Raw genomic sequence first — 17,429 nt, forward strand, 5'->3', positions numbered from 1 at the left:
GCCTCACTTCAGAGCGTTTACCGCGACCCATCTTTGGTGTTATGAAGTGACTGAGCTCGTGAACTGTCTACGGGAGGGCGGGGGAAGCCTCGCTGCGGGGAAACTCTGGACCTCTGTCAGCGCAACTTACATGATGCCGTTTAAAGGGTGGTGCCGGCTGTCAGCGAACCGACCCGCTGACGACCGGCCGTTCTGTGATTCTCCAGAACACACAGACGGCCAGTCCGCCCTTACCCTGTATTCCACCGGGTCGCCGCGGCGCAGACGGACCCGGTGGAATACAGGGTCTACCGCGTTTAGGAACCGTTAAGCAGAACCAAAATTGTGTATTTTGTATGGGTACCCGGTACCCGGCATTTTCTTATCGGTTCTCATCTGGAACCAAGTTTCGGTTCCCAACCCTAGTTTTGGCACATTGGTGTTTTTTTTATTTGCATAGTTTCTGGAAGGGCAGCGCGTTTTCTCCCAATGGAAAGGGTTGGGGCATTGTAGCGCATTTTAACCTCTCAGCCACCGTACATACCAGTGACTATTCCACAACACTTTTGTTACAGTCCCACACACCAAATATCCTACAAATTATTAGATATATTTTATATTTTTGGTTGTAAAGCATGTCGTAACTCAGCTCGGTGTTTTAACCCCGTCATGTCAGCGTGTGAGCGGTCCGCCCCTCTGTCACACCACAGGAGGCTTAGAGTCAGATTAGCATCAGAACAGCTGCAGGAAAGTGGATCTTCTGTCGTTTACTGGCAGCCCGTCATCCGTCATCCTAACTAATCGACCCGGAAGGAATACAGAGAGTCAGAGAGGTGGCGGAGTGAAGAGTGTTTCCACTGAGAGCGTCTTACAGGCTGCGGTAATGCTTCCTGCTGCTCTCATCAACATGCAGATGTGTCACCTCTCAGTCATGTGACCAGACATTGATGCAGCTGCTGACAGCGCTAATGTGGGCTTCACAGCTGCTGTTTACACTGCTGTGAGGGAGAGGAGGTGAATGATGAACAGATCTGAGTCAATAAAGTGAACAGATAGAGGTGAGGGTGCACATCTGTCTCCAGGAGTGATGGATGCCCACTGGAAGCTGAAGCATTCACTGTAATGTGTGTGTGTGTGTGTGTGTGTGTGTGTGTGTGTGTGTGTGTGTGTGTGTGTGTGTGTGTGTGTGTGTGTGTGTGTGTGTGTGTGTGTGTGTGTGTGTGTGTGTGTGTGTGTGTGTGTGTGTGTGTGTGTGTGTGTGTGTGTGTGTGTGTGTGTGTGTGTGTGTGTGTGTGTGTGGCCTAGCATTACTATACTTGTGGGGACCTAAATCTGTTTACACAGTCACGTGTGGACTCGCCTCCCTTATGGGGACAAATTGGAGGTCCCCATGAGGGGCATCATTAATTTTAGGGTGAAGACTTGGTTAGGGTTAGGGTAAGGTTAAGGGTTAGGCATGTGTTGGTTATGGTTAAGGTTAGGGTAAATCTCCAAGAAATGCATGTAAGTCAATGTAATGTCCCCTGAAGTGATGTATACATGGTATGTGTGTGTGTGTGTGTGTGTGTGTGTGTGTGTGTGTGTGTGTGTGTGTGTGTGTGTGTGTGTGTGTGTGTGTGTGTGTGTGTGTGTGTGTGTGTGTGTGTGTGTGTGTGTGTGTGTGTGTGTGTGTGTGTGCGTGCGCTCATCATTAGAGTCAATAAGCTCCCTGCTCTGATAACAGGGAGAGGTGAAGCAGAGTCGATGAACCTGTCAGTCTGTCGTGTTTTTATTGAACGAGTCGTCCCTCCAGTTCAGAGATTAAAGCCTCCAAGCGAAAGGTTAAAAGTGCAGTCATTAGCACGGATAAATAAAATGTTAACTTTAACACTCGAGGGGTCCAGTTAGTTAACCTGTGCTCTGAGAAATAACACAAAAAAACGTTCATCATTCAAATGTTACTTTTCTGTTAATTAAACAATAATCTACCCGTAGAAATATATCCAGTTGTTAATGATTAAATGTTTGTTGTGATATCAATTACCTTCATTAATAATTGACAATGTAAGCTAACATTTCCAGCAATTATCTTTTATGCAGCATCAATACAAATACACCATTCTATGTTTTTTTAATGTACACATTATTTGCATATTTATTGTAATATAATTTATCTGAAATTGAGCAACTAAAGCAATCAAATTAACCCTGGAGTAAATAAAGTATTCTGAGTATCTCAAAAATGTAATACAGGTTGCTGCACTTGTATTAGGAATAGTTTCGTAACTAACGTAATTCGTTATGACTCAAAGTTATCTTTTAATTGTTGTTAAAAGTTTTGTAACTATTCCATTTCATAATCATTGTGGACTTACACTAACTAACTTAAGATTCTATCTCATGATACCTTAATTACAAAGCTATATTCAGCACCTATAAAACCACAATGCATTGGTTTTATGCTTTGATTTATGTACTATTTATTTTTATTTTTGGCAAGCATTTTGTTTATTTAGAACAGAATACCTGATAGCTTTGTCCCCTGTTTGCAGTCCCTTCATAATACGCCTAGATGTGTTGAGGGCCGCATCGTTATGAAACCTGTGAAGTTTTGTTCCGTTTGAAGCATGTTAACCGGAGTTATGAAAAAACCGTGTTTCATGACGGGTGATCTGTCGCCATGGCAACGAAATTTGATGACACCCCATAATATGCTTAGATGTGTTGAGGGCCGCATCGTTATCAAACCTGTGAAGTTTTGGGCAGTTTGGAGCATGTTAACTGGAGTTATGAGAGAACCGTGTTTCACACCGTGGTTTTTTCACATTTTACAAATACCTCTTGGCAAGAAAGTGAATAAGCATATTTGTCACGTGGTTCTGAAAAAGAACGAAACAAATTGAGTTGTTTTTAAAAACATTTGGGATTCACTCGTGCAAAGACAATGATTCCTTGTTCCAGAGCTGGTTTGAACTGTCAATAGGAAACACATTGCAAAAAAAGGAATACAAATAAAATACGAAATCTTGTCAGAAAACACAGCAGTAATAATAATAATATCTTTAATTGATATAGCGCCTTTCATCAACCCAAGGTCGCTTAACAAAGAAACATATAAGGACAAGACATAAAACAGGTGGCAGAAATGGAAGTGTTACAGTACTCTTTTATCCTTCCCTCTCCAGACTCTGAGGATCTGGATCCAGATCTGTCCAGGTTGGCGTCTCTGGGTTTCTCCGGCTGTCTCTCGGTGGTCCGCTTTAACTCCATCAGCCCTCTGAAAGCTGCTCTGCTGCACCCGGACAGCAGCCCCGTCACCATCTCCGGACCTTTACTGCAGTCCAGCTGCGGCTCCTCGGCTGCAGCCAATCCCTACGCAGCAGAGAACACACACCACCTGTCAGGTAGGAGAGGACCACGTGGTTAGGTTCATTTAGTTTTACTGGACACGTGCAAGATTGTTGGATTCATTCAGTGTACTATTTGTTGTTTTCAAGTTTGGCTTCCATTAGTGCAATTGGGAAAGAGATACAAAGGTTTATATTGTCCGTTTACATTTCGATTGCTTATTATTACATGTCTCTTCGCTGACTATTTCATCCAGAGTGAATTACATACACTTTAAAACCATTGACATGCATCTAGGAGAAAAGTAGGGTTCAGTAATCTGCCCAAGGACACTTTGACATTTTGCCGTGGGTAGAGATCGAACATCCAGCTGTTATGAAGCACCATTAGAAGTCACTTGGACACATGTTTCAGTCCATAATAATATCCTGTAACTTTTATTCTTGGCCTCTTCCGACTCCCGAAGCTGCTCAGCTGCTGATTGCCCCACTGTTTATCTGCTGAGTCACTGCAACTCGGAGGGAAAGTTTACTTTAATACACAACAGGGGCTCAACAGTGACCTTCTGCTCATTGCAAAACTTAATTGGGCAATGGCTGTAAAGTTGGTTGATCCAAAAAAAATCCACATAATGAATGCAAGAATAAATGCATCCCTCGAGTCACCTGACTCACAGCAAATAGATTAAAACACAGAGGATATTTCTTATTATTTTAAAGGTCACTGCTCTTGTCTTTTCCCAAAAGCCCAATCATTAATTGCTGACTTTCTTTTAGCACCGACAACAGCTTTTTAGCGCTCTCTATCAGTCCTTTTCCCCACCTTTTGCCGAAGGAGGCTGAAAGTTGGCACGGAGGACGGCTCATGGTTGTGTGTGCTTGAATTCATGATTGTGTCATATGAGACGATATGATGCCATGTTGTTGGAACAATCTGACATTTTTCTTGCATCACAGCAGCTCCGTTTGTGACATCAACAAGGGCAAATACCAAAACACTAAAACAAGGAAACAGACTTTTAACATAACATTATTTGATAGACTCTGCATTCAGAGGATTTAATTCACACCTAATAGTCCGCTCTCTGGTGCGCACCAGACGACAGTTCGTTCCATTGTTTCATTTTTCAGAAGGTTCGGTTTGCGTTCACACGGCAAAACTCAAACGGACTATAAACTTTAAACACAAGTCATGTGCACGGAAATGCAGTTCAACCATTGGTCAGACATTAAGGGGGTAAAAACGCAAATCCCGGCAATTTCTACCGGAGCCTCCGCCATGGAGCATCGGCACTTTCGGCAGGTTATTCTCATGCTGCTGTTAATCTGGAGATCAACAGACACTAGCGGCCCGCGCATATGATTATATAATCAGACAACGTCCGTTAAAAAACATGATAACATAATGAGAGACGTTCTGCAGTAAGGAGGAGGTTTCACCGACGACAGGTGTTCTTACTTTTATGTAGCTGACGGAGAATTTTTACTTTACACGACACTGTTCAACACTTCATTCTGCTTCACTCTTTAACTAAACAACCGCGGATGTCTTGAAAGACTCTTTCGCTAAAGATTTTTGAAGACATCCGCGTTCTTGTGACTCGTAAATACTACGCTTCCTATGTTTTGGTGCGGACTGCGTTCACACCAGCAATGAACCGCTCCAGAGTTCACAAGCAAGCGCTCCGAGACCACCTATTTTAGTGGACCAGAGTCCGGTTGTTTAGTTCACTTAAGAGGTCTCGGATTGTGTTCACACCGACCCAAATGAACCGCACCAAGCGGCTAAACGCACCAGGGTTCGATTCAACCGGACTATACAAGGCAGGTGTGAACGCACCCGTATAAATCCTGGGACCCTGTGTATGTTATTTGATGGCAACAATTCACATTCGCTGCTCAAGACATGGTTTGGGCCAGAAGAAATGTTGTTGGCCAGCTCTAATATGTAGCTATGGCAGGCTGATTCATTCATTCGAGTTACTTGTTTTGGTGGAGCAGCTTTCACTTAAAAGACAAACACTTGTATCTTGTAAAAGCACTTTGAATTGCCTTGTGTTGAAAAGTGCTATATAAATAAACTTGCCTTGCCTTGCCTATCATGTGTTATTGCAATACTGTAGAATGCTTATAATCACAGGTGTAAAAAACAATAAGGATTTGTCTACTCGCCCCAAAGGACCTAAGGCGGCGGAGAAAATAAAATCGTTGTTTTGTCCTTTTAGAGATATATTCAATGTGCTTTTCCCTGGATAGCAGATGGTCTATCATTATACCAAAGTACTGGATTTGTTCAGTATGGATGACAATAGGCACTCTGTATGGATGCATAAGTTTCTTTAGTCAAAGGAATTTGCACTGGTTTTAACACTATGTTGTAGTAAATGTGTGGTTGTAGGTTGGCTGAAATAAAAAAAACGACTAAATGATATGTTGAACCGTGCCCCTGAAATGATGTTTGCTTACAAATCTGCAAGTGTGCCATTATTTCCCCTTTGTTTGTTTGTGAGCTTATCTTCCCTTGGTAGGAGCTGCTGTTTCTCACTGTGTAATGGCCTCATTAAGTATGCACACGTTGTTGAGGAGACTCATGACAATGTGCCTGATGAGATAATTAATTTTGACACCAGAGGGGAGTTCCCAGTGCCTCTCCTCTGAGTCGTCTTCCTCCAGCTTCATGTTGCTTCCAGAGCTGCTGCTGTTCCTCCTGTCTGCTCTGAATGATGATTTTGTCTCTAAATGTCTCTCTTTTCTGCTCTTATTTTCCCTCCATATCTTCTTACATTATTTCTGCTTTTCTGTTATTCTTCTCACATCTCCTCTTTTCATTCTTGGTCACTCATGTTCCTTCCTCAATCTCTCCTTCTGCCTTTCTCTGCCGTAGATCATTCTGGTGTAGTGGCTTCAGGTCAACCTTTAGTCAATGCCATCAGGACTGACTCGGCTCTAATTGGAGGTACTGAACCTGTTTTTTATTGGACTTCTTTTAACTGTGAGAGTCAAAGATTACACTCAATATTTCATTGATGAGCGATACCCTGCTGAAAGCCTGCAAATGTGACAATATGGGTAAAGAAAATCCATCAAAAAGAAAAAAGTTTAGATTATATTTCTGGCCAGACAGATTTATTTAAAGCGAAGATTGATTGGTTTCTATAAGCGTGAAAAAGTCATTTAAAAGTGTCCGTTAAATCTCTGTATTTCTGTGTCTCAGCGCACAAAAGACTAATTAAAGATCCACTGAAAATTACATGCTGATGGAGAAAAGTTCACACAGTTATCTCAAAACGCAGTGCGAAATAGAGTTCAGTTTTATTTCAGGACCGCAATTAAATGAAACTTTCTCTGGAAAACGAAATGTGCAGAACAGAAGAGTCCAGCTGAGTCCGAAAATATGAAAAACCTGTTCACAGTGTGTGGAAGTCAGATTAGGAGAACAAATCAGACTGCAGGGGGACAGATCTTACAAACCCAGAGGAGGCAGGGATGTGCAGAAATCCTCTCTCGGTGGTTTCACAAAAAGCTCTGCGACCAAAGTCCACTGTGATGGATTTATTCCTCAGAAACTCAGCGAGACAGTCAGCGAGACAGACAGTCAGCTAGACAGTCAGAGTGACAGTCAGCGAGCGAGACAGTCAGAGAGACAGTCAGCGAGACAGTCAGAGAGACAGTCAGAGAGACAGTCAGAGAGACATTCAGCGAGCGAGACAGTCAGCGAGAGAGACAGTCAGCGAGAGAGACAGTCAGCGAGCGAGACAGTCAGCGAGCGAGACAGTCAGCGAGACAGTCAGCGAGACAGTCAGCGAGCGAGACAGTCAGCGAGACAGTCAGCGAGACAGTCAGCGAGACATTCAGCGAGCGAGACAGTCAGTGAGACAGTCAGAGAGACAGTCAGAGTGAGACAGTCAGAGAGACAGTCAGCGAGACAGTCAGCGAGACAGTCAGCGAGACAGTCAGCGAGACAGTCAGAGAGACAGTCAGAGAGACAGTCAGAGAGACAGTCAGAGAGAGACAGTCAGAGAGACAGTCAGAGAGACAGTCAGAGAGACAGTCAGAGAGACAGTCAGAGAGACAGTCAGCGAGACAGTCAGAGAGACAGTCAGAGAGAGACAGTCAGAGAGACAGTCAGAGAGACAGTCAGAGAGACAGTCAGCGAGACAGTCAGAGAGACAGTCTGAGAGACAGTCTGAGAGACAGTCAGAGAGACAGTCTGAGAGACAGTCAGAGAGAGACAGTCAGAGAGAGACAGTCAGAGAGAGACAGTCAGAGAGACAGTCTGAGAGACAGTCAGGGAGACAGTCAGCGTGCAGCGCGGCTTTCAGAGAGAGGAGCACACATCAAAATGTTGGGTTACGATATGGGCTCTACTCAGTCGGTTGCCAGCAAAGAAGTAGTCATTTACCCGTGTAAAAGTAGGAAAAACACAATGTAAAACTTTAACATAGCAAAAAGGTGCTATAATGGCCCAAAATGCCATTAGGAAAAATGCAGTTTGAAAAACACAGCTGAGAGCAGAGTGCTTGTGACATGCGGGGATTATAAAGTTGGCCAAGCGTCGCTGTTAATTGAACGTTTTATCGGCTTATTTTAACATTGTGATCACATGATTCCTTCCAATGTGACGAGGTTAGCTGAGTTAGCTAGCCTCGATAGCAACAAGCACTCAGGCAAGCCCCCAGGATGAAAATATTCTTTGTGTCCAAACGGCGGTACTACAATTTCCGTATCAGTCCGTGACGTCACTGGGCCCAGAAACACTTTTCCCCATTGACTAACATGGGGGAAGAGACGTCTGTAAATCAGCGGATAATTTTTTTTAAACTAAATAAACTACCCAGTATGAACTATTTTATAGCTCTTATTAGAATCATTTGGTCCTTAAAATGCACTAAAAGCCGAATCTAAATGTATTTTCTGTCTCTATTCATTCTACTGAGCCGAAAGTGGGAGCTCGGGGGCGGGGCTTAAGGGGCGCATGCTCTGTGAGCGCACATACGGGTTTCTCTGCTCTGAAAGCCAGGCATGCTGGGTAATCTGTGACGTTTCGCTCTCTCAAAAGTTGGGCCATTTTGTCCTCATGCGCCAATGAGCAGCTCTCATAGGAAAGAACGAAACCCCGCCTCCCACGCTAAGTCCCGCCTATCTACTTCCGACCCATGGGACCTTATTTCGGAACAATTATGTATTGAAGTCAATGGGGAGAGAAAGATTATCTTTCGATCCCGTTTGAATTGTGCCATGAATTACACATATGATGTTTGTCAATCTTAAAAAATTATTTCCAAGTCACAGTTTGTCGTAAAACTGTTGAAATACAAGACTATGGAAAATACGCAACTAGAAAGACTACAAATCCTAGAATCCCGGTCGAGCCAGCATGCGGGGAGTTAGTAGGCTTGTTTGAGACGCGTTGCGGCTCGCCTCGAAAGTAGACGAGAGTAGCCGATCGCAGCCGGGGGAGGTCTCAAAAAGCTCGCCTGAAGTCGGACAGCTCGGAGTCGGCTTCGTCTTCTTCTTCTTCTTCTCTCGGTTTTTTGGCGGATTGCAAACAGCTTGAAGGTGCATACTGCTGCCTCCGGGGTCGGTTTGACTCGGTTTGCATTTATAAAGAATGCACACATGTGTTTAATCGTTAATGTCAGATATGTACTAAGTAAATACATTTGTTCCTGCTCAAGATTAGATTCTACTTTATTGTTATTGCACATATTACAGGTACTGAGACAACGAAATGCAGTTTAGCTTCTAACCAGGTGCAACAAGCAGTAAAGTGAAAAGTAATGTACACAATCTACAGAATAAAATATAGAATGAATTGAATAATGAATAAACAGTGAGGGGTATGAATACACTAGATATACACAGCAGCCTGTGAGCAGTATGAACAGTGTGTATGAATATGCTAAGATATATAAAGTATGAAAACGGTAAGCAGTGCAAGTATAGTATAAAATATATAGATATTAATTTCATGATGATAAACATTGTGGAACAATGATGAAAAATGGGAATGGATGTGGCGACGTAAAACTGACACAAAACAACAACAAACTTTTGCCCAGCCAATTGGAGAGTTTCATCAGCAGCACGTGGTAAAAACCACCAATGAGCGCTCAGCTCGAGATACCAGCGAGACGTTTCCCATCAAGCATTTCGCTTCCGCAGCCCGTGGAGAGCAACTGCGCCGACTCGCCGCGCCTCGCTCTTAAGGCTGCGGGCGTCTTTGTCCCGCGAGATTTCAACGTCTCATGTAGGCGAGCCTCCAGAGCAAGTCGGACAAAATGACTAACCATCATGCAACGCACTAGCAAGACATTGATCGCAACTGCGCAGGTCTTGCTTGTCTCAAACAAGCCTAGTCGCTTCGTAAGAGTCTTACGAACCGACTAACTCCCCTTGTGTGTGTGCACAGCTCTCAACATGCCCAGACTTGTAGTGATTTTCACCTCTTTTAATACTTTCCGCCTCATTCTGAAAGAAAGAGCTGAAATGTTTCAACGTGACGGCCGTCTTGGTGTGTGGTGCGGGACGGGAGATGTAGGTCATTGAGCGGTTTCACACAAAAAATGTGTTACTTCACAGTTTTACGACACATTTTGATTTTTTTGACTTGCAAAATTATCTTTTAAATTGAGAAACATCATGTGTGTAATTCGTGGCACAATTCAAACGGGATCGAAAGATAATCTTTCTCGCTCCATTGACTTCAGTGCATACTTTTTCCGAAATAAGGTCCCATGGAGCTCCCCCGGAAAGGGAGGGACTTCGCCTCTCTATACATCCATGCACTCAGGTCCCAGCTGTGTGCATCACTTTTTAGCGTCCCCATTTTTTTACAGAGTTTAGTTTATGCAGCGCTTTTAGTGATTTAAAATGTTTTCTATATGCTGCACATGTGTTGTGAAGTTGGTGAAGATGCATTGTTTCTGACGCTGCATGTGTGTTCTCCTCATGGAAATGTGTTGTGCTGTTATAGCGCGTTATTATCGTACCTGTCCTCCATCGTACATTACAGGAACATTTCCTGCATTCAAAATATACTTGAAGTTAAGGCAGGGCATTATATCGATATTGTGATATAAGACTATACATCGTAATGTTTTGTATTTTCTGCTTTGAAAGGCTGAATTACAGTAATGTGATGTACTTTTCTGAAATTATAGGACTTGTGCAGTTGTCAAGAAATCTAGCTGTGATTATTATTTATCTTAATTCTCATTGTGTCAATATTTTATGAAAGCATTGTTTTGAGACCCTACCACATTATAGCAATAACGATATTGAGGTATTTGGTAAAAAATAAATATCGTAATATTTGATTATTTTTCACATTGTCCAACCCTACTTGAAGTATCAAAAGTAAAATTATTTAAATTGCCTAATGCATATTAATGAGGGGATACTGTCAGTGTTAGTGTATTATTTGTATTATTATTTTTAATGTATCTATATCCAAGCCGTATTGTAATGTCATCAACAGCGAAGGTGGAGTTCATTTTAAAGCTTTATGTAATATATTTTTAACGAATTAATCTTATTTTATGACCTGATCATATGTTTCAGATCTAAACTCTTCTTTATTTGTATTTAATATGTTGTAATAACATCTAAATACGAGTAAATGTCCTCTTCCCTGCAGGGGTCATAGCGGTGGTGATCTTTGTGATTGTGACCGTGCTGGCGATAACGGCCAGATTCCTCTACCGGAGAAAAGAGACGTACCGGAACCAGGAAGTGAAGGGAGTCAAACAGGAAGACAGCCAGGACTTCCATTTCAACAACCAGACTGACCCCCAGAACGTCTCCTCTGAAAACCCAAAGGAGTATTTCATCTGACCGACGGCCTGATGACCCGGGACTCTGCTCTGTACTCAGAGACACTCAGAGACTCCACTGGAAGGCAGAAAAAAGGAACAGTTCCCACAGATGTTTCTCTCTCTGTACATATTGTAGAGACTGGACTTAATATGTGTTTATACTCTTGTAAATATTCAAAAATCTAAATGTCAAAGTGATGGCTAAGGCCGATTAATGTCCTTTCGAAAAGGTTGCACATGATCGAATATATATATGATTTACAGTATTTAAACCCAACTTTATTTCAGTGAATCAGGGCATCGTGGCTGATGCACGTTTCTATTAGGATAAGAAATGGATGTTAGCTTGATTGGAAATGTTTGACTCGTAATGAGGAAGTTAAGAAGATTGCTTCTGTGGTTTTAATGTCTTTTTGTGGTGCATCAGGAGCGAAATGGCATGCCTGCAAACATCCACCAAACACCGGGACGTTTTTTGATGATTTTTGAACCCAATTCAGCGCCTGAATTAAAAAAGATTTTCCTCCAGCAACATCTTGCTATCATTACATTTAGCTGACGCTTTTATCCAAAGCGACTTACAATAAGTGCGTTCGACCAACAAAATACAAACTTGAAGAAAACAGAATCATATAAGTACATCAGGCTTCATAGAGCAAAAACATTTCAAGTGCTACTCAACTGGCTTTAGATAAGCCAGTCCTTTATTAGTATATAAGTGCTTTGTTAATAGTTCCATCGCTCGAAGTGGAGTCGAAAGAGATGAGTTTTCAGTCTGCGCCGGAAGATGTGTAAGCTATCTGCTGTCCTGATGTCAATGGGGAGCTCATTCCACCATTTTGGAGCCAGGATAGCAAACCCACATGTTTTTCCTGATGGGAACTTGGGTCCCCCTCACAGTGCGGGTGCAGCAAGTCGTTTGGCTGATGCAGAGCGTAGTGCACGCGCTGGGGTGTACGGTTTAACCATGTCCTGGATGTAGGAAGGGCCAGATCCATTCGCAGCATGGTACGCAAGTACCATTGTCTTGAAGTGGATTCTAGCAGTTACCGGAAGCCAGTGAAGGGAGCGGAGGAACGGAGTGGTGTGGGAGAATGTAGGAAGGTTGAAGACCAAACGAGCCGCTGCATTCTGGATGAGCTGCAGAGGTCGGATGGCACATGCAGGTAGACCAGCCAGGAGGGAGTTGCAGTAGTCTAGGCGTGATCACAGATCTTTGGTGTTAACAAGTGACGCCTTCAAAGTCAAAATGGCACTCTGCAGTCTGGCAGCGAGAGATTTGAAGACCTTTTAAGCAGGAGGAATTATTTTCCATTTATGTTTTCACTCTTTCTCTTTCTCATTTTCTTTCCCTTTTAACACCATTTCTCATTGAAAAAAACAGCATGGAAGAGAGGTACACCCATAATTAATTGCAGTTGTACAGGTTGTTTTAAAGTGTTCTCTTCCTTGCTGTGTGCCGCCTGCTGGGAGCGTCCTCTCCCCGCTCTCTAGATGCCTCTGAAGCTTTTAATGCTGACAGACTCTATAGCTCTGTGGCCCTCTGTCACCTCTTTCCCTGCACACAGAGACAGCTCATGTGTTTCTGAAATGCTAATTTGCTGCGCTCTGACAGCTGGATTGTGACTAGATAATCCAATAGAAAGTGTCAGGCTGAACACGATGAAAACAGCCTGATATTTACACTTCAAAATGGAGCAAACCCCCCCATGTGTTAATTCAACTCATTTGTAAAGAGAGACACTGATAGAGGGAGGAAGAGGAGCAGCTGCTCATCAAACTCACCTCTCTCTGAGACCTCAAAGCACAGATGGGATTTTAACGACAGAAGTTGCCCAAACTTCAAAGTGCATTTATTAATCTCTTTGTGTTTCTCGTTTGTTCCACCTCACAACAGCTGAGGCCACACATTGTTGTCTTGATCCCAGAGAGTCCTGGTGAGGAAGCAGCGATGTCCTTCCTCCTGCAGCAGCACACTGCACTGCAGCAATTTAGAGAGGAGAGGAAGTCCACAGGTAACCTTGACACTGAGATAATCCTGCACACTGAGCACCTGGAGCGCACTGCAACAGAAACACAGCACAGATAAAGAGTTCATTAAGATCCAAGGTGGAAAATGTAGACTTTTAAGACAGAATTAACTGAGTACAACTTTAGAGTGATGTGTGCAAACAAGAAAATAAACATGTTTCCCCTATACACTGTGAACTATCAAAAAAACTAACGGCACCAAAACATTAAATTCACAGTCAGATTTATACATTAAACCCTCCTTATTAGCTCATGCATCTCAGCATTTTAGATACCTCAATTTTAAAAGATAAAGACACGGTCACACTTCATAAGGAATGCAACAAAATTCCTCCAGATGTTTTTGATTAAATATTTTTGCTTCGGAGGCTTGGTGACATTAGGACTAATCACTAATCACATACTGTAATTGATAAGCTAAACGCTAACTCACTAGCCACCTGCCAGAGCTTCTCTCCATTTCTATACTCTCCGTCATTTCATCCCCTTTTCATTTTGTTCTCCTGATCATACAACATTTAATAATAATAGTAGTTGACATGGGAAACTGTCATCTAAAAAGCTGTTTTTCTAAATGAACTCCTGTCTCATAAGTCTGTAAACCATTTATCTTTGGAGCAGTTTCAGCCACGGTTCAATCAAACTGGAGGGAAACAGAGATAAGAAAGGACAGCTTTTATCCATTTGAGATTCCCCAACTCTCCCTCCGAGCTGCTGCTGGTCAGCAAAGCAAACATGTCAAAGTCCATCAAAGTGAACTCTATGCTAATGGCTCATTATTACATGGTTTAGTTGAATACTCGATTCTGATTGGTCAATTCAGAACACGTGACACGTTGTTAATCCAGAACAGACAGACCGCTGTCAAGGATTTATTGACCGTTGTTAGGGACGCTCACATCTGCACAAAGAAGTCCGTTCGATTTAACTGTATACAGTTTTCTAACTGACAAGACAAGAGCGACGAGAAAACAGCGGAGAAGTAACGGGCAGAAACCCTCCTTTTTACGCAGCGGTCCAGACATAGACATCAGACGGCGACACATATTCAGTTGGCAGTTCCTTTGGCATTAGGGCAGGGATATCTAGATACTTCCCAAGGTTTGACATCATGAATTGTGCTACTTTTAAAGCAAGCAACGATGTTTTCAAATCTGTAATCAAAAAGCTCCTCAAAAACGCTATCGAAGCAGTTCCTCCGTTGCTACGTTAGTTCAAACAGTAACAACGGACTATTTCTCTTAGCGGATGCATGTCAATTTAAATCAATACATACAACTATTTTTTAAATCAATAAAATCATTTTCTAAATCCATAAAAGCATTTCAATTAATATTGGGAGTCATGTCGTTACTTTGTTGAGAATGTGGCCATGTAATAAGCGGGATAATTATCCCTTACTTATTACACGCTTTTATCCAAAGCGACTTACATACTCAACACTGCAATCCCCACAGGAGCACTTTGGGGTGAAGTGTCTCAGGGACACAACGACATGCTGACTGCAGTGGGGTTTGAACCTGTGCTCCTGATCCGAACACCAACGCACTACCCACTGCGCCACAGCCTCCCGAAAAGCAGTTAACTTCCACAATATTAGTGAATCCTCCAGACCTGGTCCTTTCACAGGGGATGAATTCATTTTGCCTTGAATTTTTGAGTCGATGAGACGACATTTCATTACCGTCCTCAAATCCAACAAAAAGAAATAACAATGAATTGCCCATTCTAACAAATAGTATCTCTGCGTCCAACACTTCATGTACCTTAATGATCTGTGCCATGAAGCTCAAGTATTGTATATAAACTATTTGTAGTTCCTTTATTGACACGAACAGGCTTCAGTTTGATTTGCATCCTGCTGCTTTAAACACAACGTGGAGATACATTCATTCCTGAACAGTGTACATCTGTTGGAGTAACGTTTGCTTAAAACAACTGTGATTTTGGGGGGAAATAAGTGAGATTTCCTTTAAATTAGAATATATATTTGTGACTTTCTTTATATCTAAAGTATTTGGGTTCAAGGCAACAAAGAGGGAAGTTGTATTTGGTCTTTTCATGAGATTGTATGACTACAGAATAACAGCCTAACCTTGTGTTGTTTTTTCAGTGCCTCCTCTCTCACAGTGCGCTGGTTGACGTGTGTTCAGTGTAACTGTAGCGTTGGTGAATAACAGTGATGTTGTGCCATTTAAATATCCAGATCTCACCCACTCTCTGACTGTTTCAACAAAATCCTGTTTGATGAAAATAAATAAACGATGCTTTTCTAAAAGAGAACTGCAGGTTGTTGTGCTTTGCAGAGGAATCACACGTTCATTGTGCCTGTGATCCAGCTTGTGTTTACATCGACGTGCCAAGGATGCAGAGATGACGTGCCAGCAGCCGAGTGAAAAGAAATCCCCCGTGTTTTGTTATTCTTTTCATCCCTTTTGTTTCTTTGTGAAATGAAGATGACACATATCAACCAGGACAATTTAGATACGTTTACGTCTTTTATATGAGCTCCTTTCAAATCCACAGTGTGGGAGGATACACATCCGTCAGCGCTGACATCTCTGATGGCTGTTAGCATGTATAGCTGCGAGGCTGCAGGAGCACATAAGTGACTCTCTGTGAAAAGACACTTAGCCTTTTCTGCCCGTTTAAACACTCAATACGCCCCGAGGTGATTCAACGGATTCCTGTTTGATTATTTTCTGTGATCACAGACGAGATGTGAAACTGACATCTTCAGCACGATCAGAAACTCAGTGAAGAAGGACCAACTAAAGGGGGATATTCAGTCTCATCAGAGTACAGTTAATGCGGTTGAGCAGGATGATAAATGCCACTGGGACTCGCTCCCTTTTAGAAAACTCAAATATATCCTTCTAGGTTAACGCCTGAAAAACCTTTGATGTGCTGAAGCCACACATTTCCTCTGCTTTGCTATTGCTGCAGCTCACAGGATTATATGCAGCTCACTACTTTGTGTTTCTATCTTGAGTCACAGCGTGGTGGAAGCTGCAGTAAACATGACGCTGCACCTTTTTAAACTACATTGAAGTGTTAAAATGTGCAGCCAGGGCTCCTCTCTATTTCATGCTGCTTGACAGTGGCATTCAAAAAACATTTTCGCTTTGCGACGACTTTTAAATCCAGAAGTCTTTGTACTGATGTAAATGATTGTAGTTATTTTGGATAGTGTTCTGCTAACAGGAAACGTTTCCATGCAGATATTTATTTATGTTCATCTCTTTTTATCCCATGTGCCAGTTGTGTTTTTAGTGATCAGCTTATCACTTATAATGCATGCACATTCATATGCCTATAGTGTGGTTGAGCCACGTTCACCTACTTAGTTTAACATGCTAACATTTGCTAATTAGCGCTACACACATGTTGCACCTGGTTAAGCTAGGCAGGCAGCAGTTTACTACAGAAGCATTTTTTGTTATTTTTGTTTCAGTTCTCTTAAAATCCCGACAGCAATCAATACATCGAATGCTCTGAACAAAAAACTAAAATAAATGGTTGCTTTTGCAGCACTGCAAATATCCATTATCCAAATCAAACCTGATTTATTAAGCAGTTTTAATAAACAATAGGTATTACAAAGTGCTTCATTCTGCAGGCACCAACTATTGTATTTTTATTTATTTATTATATATATTTGTTTTCATTCATATAAAAAACGCTTTATTTAAGGCATGTTTATTTGTTTTGTTTTACTCATACTGTAGAGCAGGGGGGTCAAACTCAATTTCATCCCGGGCCACATCAGCATTATGGTTGCACTGAAAGGGCCGGCTGTAACTTTAAGACTATATAAAAATACATAAATAAATATTTAATGTATACAAAATAATGTATTATATTACATGATTGCCTCTGCATTGGATTATTATCGGATAGGGTAATAACTTCATAATTAACTACGTCTGAAAGCAGAAGTCTAGGGCAAATAATTGCAAGTCTCTTCAGTGCGAATGTCACAAAATGATTTAAAAAGAAGTGATATTTTGAAATAAAAAATAACTTTTAAAAAAAAAATCTAATTCTGAGAACAAAGGCATATTTTGAAGAAATGTCAAATTCTGAGAAAAAAAATCAAATTTGAGATGCATTGTGGGACATGTAGTTCATGGGCAACATGCTTCTGTAAATTGGCCTGTAACCGCATAATAAACATATTATGTTCTTTGCAAGCTCTTGTGGGGCCCCAGAAAATGAAGTCACGGGCCGGATTTGGCCCCCGGGCCTTGAGTTTGAAAGTTTGAAACACGTTTGT

The 17,429-nt window shown here is 42.0% G+C and overlaps 1 protein-coding gene across 2 annotated transcripts in view; it reads left to right on the plus strand.

The window, feature by feature from the left end:
• The window catches only part of LOC117558721 (contactin-associated protein-like 4), a 37,511-nt gene extending 25,617 nt beyond the window's left edge, over positions 1–11,894 (plus strand). The window contains exons 9-11 of one of the 2 annotated variants that reach the window (XM_034235080.1): positions 3,144–3,362; positions 6,190–6,261; positions 10,945–11,892. In XM_034235080.1, the coding sequence (XP_034090971.1) occupies positions 3,144–3,362; positions 6,190–6,261; positions 10,945–11,141 (488 nt within the window). In that variant the 3' untranslated portion in view covers positions 11,142–11,892. Of the gene's footprint in view, positions 1–3,143; positions 3,363–6,189; positions 6,262–10,944 lie in introns of both variants that reach the window. The other variant, XM_034235081.1, reaches the window with a different exon arrangement.
• The last annotated feature ends 5,535 nt before the right edge of the window (positions 11,895–17,429 follow it).

This window comes from Gymnodraco acuticeps, unplaced genomic scaffold, assembly GCF_902827175.1.
Source record: "Gymnodraco acuticeps unplaced genomic scaffold, fGymAcu1.1, whole genome shotgun sequence".
NCBI lineage: Eukaryota > Metazoa > Chordata > Actinopteri > Perciformes > Bathydraconidae > Gymnodraco > Gymnodraco acuticeps.